Source organism: Urtica dioica, chromosome 4 (genome assembly GCF_054948205.1).
Source record: "Urtica dioica subsp. dioica isolate 48M chromosome 4, U.dioica_male_clone48M_v1_H2, whole genome shotgun sequence".
Lineage (NCBI taxonomy): Eukaryota > Viridiplantae > Streptophyta > Magnoliopsida > Rosales > Urticaceae > Urtica > Urtica dioica.
The window spans coordinates 17,978,925-17,984,754 of NC_142759.1; the positions used below are offsets into that span (position 1 = coordinate 17,978,925).

The 5,830-nt window shown below is 36.4% G+C and overlaps 1 protein-coding gene across 1 annotated transcript; it reads right to left on the reverse strand.

Annotated features, from left to right (window-relative positions):
* Nucleotides 1–2,292: 2,292 nt before the first annotated feature.
* On the reverse strand, nucleotides 2,293–3,777 carry LOC149400968 (GRAS family transcription factor family protein). The gene has a single exon (XM_089613089.1). The coding sequence runs from the start codon at nucleotides 3,742–3,744 to the stop codon at nucleotides 2,599–2,601; it is 1,146 nt and encodes a 381-aa protein (XP_089469215.1). The 5' UTR covers nucleotides 3,745–3,777; the 3' UTR covers nucleotides 2,293–2,598.
* Between the last annotated feature and the right edge of the window lie 2,053 nt (nucleotides 3,778–5,830).

Consider the following 5,830-nt stretch of genomic DNA (forward strand, 5'->3'; position numbering starts at 1 on the left):
TTGGAGAATACAATTGGTGCTGATGAATTTATTTTGATGTTGGGAGAATAGATTAAGTGTTTTGGGCGAAGGAATTTGTCCTGGGCGGATAAAAATTGTCCTTGGCGGAGAAAGATGTGGGCGGGAAGTCCACACATCCCAAAATGGGCGAGGAGGCAGGGTGAGTGGAAGCCACGTGTGCGGAGAGTGAATCACAACTAGGCGGAGGCGTGGGTTGGCAATGTTGCGTGCGCATGAAGAGGAAATGAAAGTTGGAGGGCATGTCTTTATACGGGTTTGGCCTTTTGCTTTGGAGAGGGCCCATTTTTTGATCTCTTTGGAATTATGGGTCAACAACTATGATAATTTCACATGTTATCAGAGCTCATTAAATTTAAAAGATGATGTGGTTCAATTGTTCAGTTTCAGTATAAGATGAACAACCGCAAAGAGTTGCGCGGGACATATTAAGATTCTCATATTAAATATAGAATGAGAACTATAATAAAGTTTGTAAAAGTCACGAGTTACTCATTCCGTTGTCAATTAATTTTGAAATTAAACTTCATAATATTTATATAAACCAATTAAGGACGAGCTATGTGAAAACTGAAATTTCTCTCCTCTTATAGGTAGGGTTGCCGTGGTCCATACTAAAATAATTTAAGAAACTTTCATGACAATTTGAAATTTGGGTTTTCAATTATTAAGTCGTGATTTCGGTCACGATGTTACGAATAAGATCGTTATTTTATTTGTTTGGTAAAAAGGTTGATGATTTTAAAATACATCGTACGAATGTTTACATGTCACATTTATGCGTGGCCTTTGAATTTTGAGGCTGTAAATAGACTCGCATCGTAAACGGGATATTGTCATGAGTGGGGTATTGGAGATAGTAAAGAAGAGGAAAGAGGATTAAGAGAGAGAGAGAGAGAGAGAGAGGTGACGTGGTCCACAGACTAACATGGAATATGGGACCATATCATATTCATATGTAGCTTGTTAGCGAAATTGCAATTACCAAAAAAAAAAAAAAAATGTAAATTGTTAGGAGGAAGAAATGAAAAGCGTTGGATTTGAGAGGCAGTGTTCGATGATTAGGAAGGAATAGGATGTGGACAGTTGAGAAAAAGACTTTGGAATCAGTTGGAAATAAGTTTTCCGGCTTTGAATATCGTATCATTCATTAAGTTTAATAATAATTTCAACTTCCTCAAAAAAAAAAAAAACTTTTAAATTTTACGTCAGAATTTCGGAACTGATCAGCATTTCATCATTATTAAGAGTGCAGAATGTCATATAATTATAATATTGAAGGACTAAGCACCAATTCATGTACTCATTTCAAAATATCCCCGACACATGACAAAACAAAACTAAACAATTCCACGTAATCTCATGCGATCCCATGTTGATACTAATTTTAGAGTATACTTTATCATTACTTTTTCAACAAACCACTACATTAATCAAATTGTAAAAAATGAAGCGCACCATGGACAATATAATGTACCTTCATGCGATGATATTGTATACTCTTACGTTAAGATTTTGTTTTAGTAATGATGAATCCTAATTTTTCATGTGTATATGCGTGTATGAGCTGGCATAGAGAGACGAGGAGATGAAAGTATTGGAATGGAAGGGGTGTTTGGGACCATAGCAATGCCTTTGAGAACATGTTGTGTTTGGGACACACATCTCTATTGTGACCCCACTCCGTTCTTTTGGCTGACACTACATTATCACGTTGTTGTGTGTGTGTATATATATATATATATATATATATATATATATATTAATGAATCATATATTACATGCATGTGTTCCAGGGAAATTATTGTGTATGTATATACATTATACACGATACTGCGAAGCAATATAATACCAACAACAAAAGCTATGCTTTATTTATTTATTTTGTATATAATTTATTTTTCTGGTTTCTTATTTGTAAATTTGGTTGCGATTGACTTATTTACCTAAAACTACATACAAATTACAGCTAGTATGAACACGCTTGAATATGTACGCAACACCTGCACCACTCTTTAAAGTAAAGGATTCATTTTATGTCATGTCCCGTTAAGTTATTTTTAATAGTACGAGAATTCTCGATTGACATATACATTCTTTTTATTATCATTATTATTCATTTCATGAATAATGATCCGCGAAAGTATCCTAAACTCGATACTGTTATTGTGTGTCCCAGAATCTCTTGCATTTCCTTTTCATTATTTTTTTTTTATCAACTTTGATTGGATGCATGGCTCTTTCATTAAAGTAAATATATATGAATCGATAGCGGCGTGAATAATTTCAGTTATTTATTTACTATTGAAATGTTGATATTGTTTGGGTAATTTGTCGGTCCCAGCCCCAGCTGTTTCTCAGCAAAGCCCAATCAAGTTGGCTTTTGCTGGCCCAGCTTTGATCATATGTGACTTTTAATATGCCTGATTAGTCAAGATTACTCTTAAGGGCAAAAAGTACTAAAAGCCCACTTTGATATTTTAGATTCCCTTTTTTCATTTTGTGACCAAAATGAAAGCCTTAATTTAAAATCTAAGACTAGAGCCAAAAGTACAAAGCAATAGAGTCTTAGTTGGTCGGTCAAGGCATTGTGAGGGCAGAAGAGAAAGCAATTCCAGCCATGTTAAGCCCCTTCATCTTGCACTCGGGAAGTGGGACCCACTTCCACTCCCTCGTCTCGAAATCGAACGACACCCAAATTATGTCCCATAATCCCTCGTAATTAGACATTAAGACGCCCTTAATAGTACCGTTGTTCCCTTCTAAGCAACCCGTCATGACCCGATAAGGCTTCTTGGCCCGGCACAATAGATCGCCCGGGAGCTCCGAAACAAACTCCCATAGCGTGCCACGTGTCCCCAGGCCCCACATCTCGATCCCAACCACAATCCTCTTCCCCTCCCCCGCGCCGTCCGATCTCACCACCATCATGAACCCATCGCCGTACACGTGTAACCGATCGATCCCGTTCCCCCAGCTGAATCTCGGCCGTAGGATCGCCGGGGCCTCATCGCGGGAGTTCACCGAAATCACCACGCTCTCCCTGCCCCGATTGATCAACGTCAGGAACACGTGGTCGCGCGTGAACGCCAAGCTCTCCCTCTCGGGAGTGGGATCGTCCGTCGCTTCCGTGGACCGCCACGTGTCGGTCTCCGAGTCGTACTCGAACACGACCGGTCGAGTCTCCACGAGCTCGGCGAAAACGAATCGGAAATGACCCGACCCGTTTTTGTTGGGTACCAGCTTCATGCCGGACCTACGCCAAGAGCACGTGCCACGTCGGCCCAATGGGCTTGGCGGGATCTTCTTAACGGTATTGGTGACCAAATCGAGAGTGATTACAGACTGAAGGGTGTTCGAGGCAAATAGGAATAAATTCCCACTAGCCGTTAGGAAAAATAGGTCTTCCCCAGGAAAAATCGCCGGCTTCAACAAGTCGGATATGGAGAACCGGAACCACCGGTCCGAGCGGTCGGAGAAGCCGTCGAGAACCGAGTCGCAGCGACGTCGTTTTTTGTAGACGAACAGCCACGTGGCGGGTCTCCACTGGGAGTTGCACTGCCTGACGAAATCTCGGTTACACACGATTTCAGACACAGTTTTGCTTACTAATTTGAATCGGATTATCTCTGGTAAGGCTAAGCGAAGGAGAATTCTCTCAATCAGCTCAGAAGGCAAAAGGCAAAACCCAATTGTATTTGTGGAAGGAACTCTACAATTATTCATTTTTTTTTTCTTTTTATTCCTGGATTTCTTTTTTAAAGTGGTTGTACTAATAATAATGTTATATATATAGGGTACACATTATTTTTTTTTGGATGAATCTTAATTTTGAATCTTGATTAATATTTATCTAAACGTTATGATTGCTATTATAAAATTGAAGCGTGCTCTACTAACCATATTGATATAATTAATTAAAAGTCATTCAAGAAAGCATCTTTTTATTTATTTATTTATTATTCGATCGTCACGGTTGGCTAATTGGGCGGTTGAATTTGTGGACACAAATTGACATCTTTTCTTATTTCTTGTTCCTGAAGAAATGGTTGAATAGGATCTCCCGTTAATGGTTTTAGTAGTCCTATATTATGATTCAACTTTATTCTTCACTTGACTTCATCTACAAAGGTGTGAATGTTTTTGAGCGAGTTTTCGGCTTTCTCATATTCTTCCAAGACAAATAATAATTGCCAAAACAGAACAAATATTGCCCGAAGCTTTTCCTTATTCAATTATCAAGCGTAGTTTGACTTTTCTATTAATTCTTGTTGTGTATTACTCGTGGCAAAACTACAGAGGCTACACCTCGTTATCCCTATTGCGTAGGGTTAATGTTGTTCACTATTAGGTAATAGAAAAATATAATATTAGCAGATGCTATCAACAGTAAGCAAAATGGCAAATGAATGTGTAAGAGAAAAGCATATGGAGAAGAATCATGACATAAGCAAACACAAGCATGTCCTTGGCTTACCAAGAACAAACACCATAATTAATTAGTTTATTTTTTGTTTTGATGTGAAAGTATCTTAATTAGTTCATACTTTATCTAATAAACAAGTTCAATTCTTAGTAGAGTGGAGTGAGCCATGTTGTTAACTTGTTGAAATGGTCAATAGAAAATACAAGCCAAGCCCATTTTCAAATCAAGTAATTGGTTGTGAAGAAAAAAGTGAAGCCAAATTCATGCCACTTTGCTTTTTTTTAGGTGCTTGCCCTTGTTATAATGACCTTTTACTCTAATCAATTGCAACCACGTCACGTATGGGCTTCTAATGAGAGGATTGTGTTTATTCCACTTATTTTTTAGCAATGTGGAAATTGCATTTTATTAATTATTTAAAATAGCACGTTTTAAAATTTTATCACGAAATATTGTTTTCTAAATTTTAAATAATCACCTTTTATGCTTATACATTAAAAAAATTGATTTGTTGTTTCAGGCTCTATTCAATTTTGTTTAGTGTTTATAATTTCACTTATAAGAAAAACAACCCGAAATAAATGTTTACAGTTTTTTTTTAAGGATTTAAAACAATCACTATTTTAAAAATGTTTTGCAATTTAAAAAATTCATCCCTACTTTTCCCACACAATTAGAAACAAAGTATTAACATAAATGATTTATTAAAAGTGAGTGTATATCATTATTTAATGCAGAAGTCTCAACCTGGCTATTAGAAGGAAATGAAAATTCCATTTCCAATAAACAACCTTCTATTTCTTATTGGAAATTGTATTTCCATTAGCCAATTTGATGCCTTCCGTTTCTTATTGGAAATGGAATTTCCGTTAAACTTAATGAAAATCCATATTTCCATTAACTTCCAATAAAGAATTAAAAAAATAAAAAATTAAATTTAAATTGTATTAAGTATATAATTTATATGAATAGAATATGTGTACAACTTTTTGCTCCTTGTCCATATAATAGTCCGAGTAATTAGTATATTTTATAAAGAATGGCCATGTTTCTTTTTTTAAATAATGGATAATTAAATATTATACATATATATATATATATATATATATTTTAAGGCAATTAAAGAATATAAATTATAAGGTTGAATTGTTGAAACTTGAAAGTGTGTACCAGTTTACGCTTTGCATAAATGGTAATTCATAAAATAGCAGCAGTATGCAATACACACAGAACAACAGAGAGCCAATTATATACACGTTACACACACACACACACACACACATCCTCAGTCAAACCAACGGCAATATGCCTTCCGATACCTTCCGACAACCTCTGCCATTTCCATGTGCCACGCGGAAGAAAACTGCCATTTTCGTGCCACGCGGC

Bases quoted from the DNA above. Each gene is read 5' to 3' on its own strand.
- LOC149400968 (XM_089613089.1), bottom strand. From the start codon at position 3,744: ATGAATAATTGTAGAGTTCCTTCCACAAATACAATTGGGTTTTGCCTT.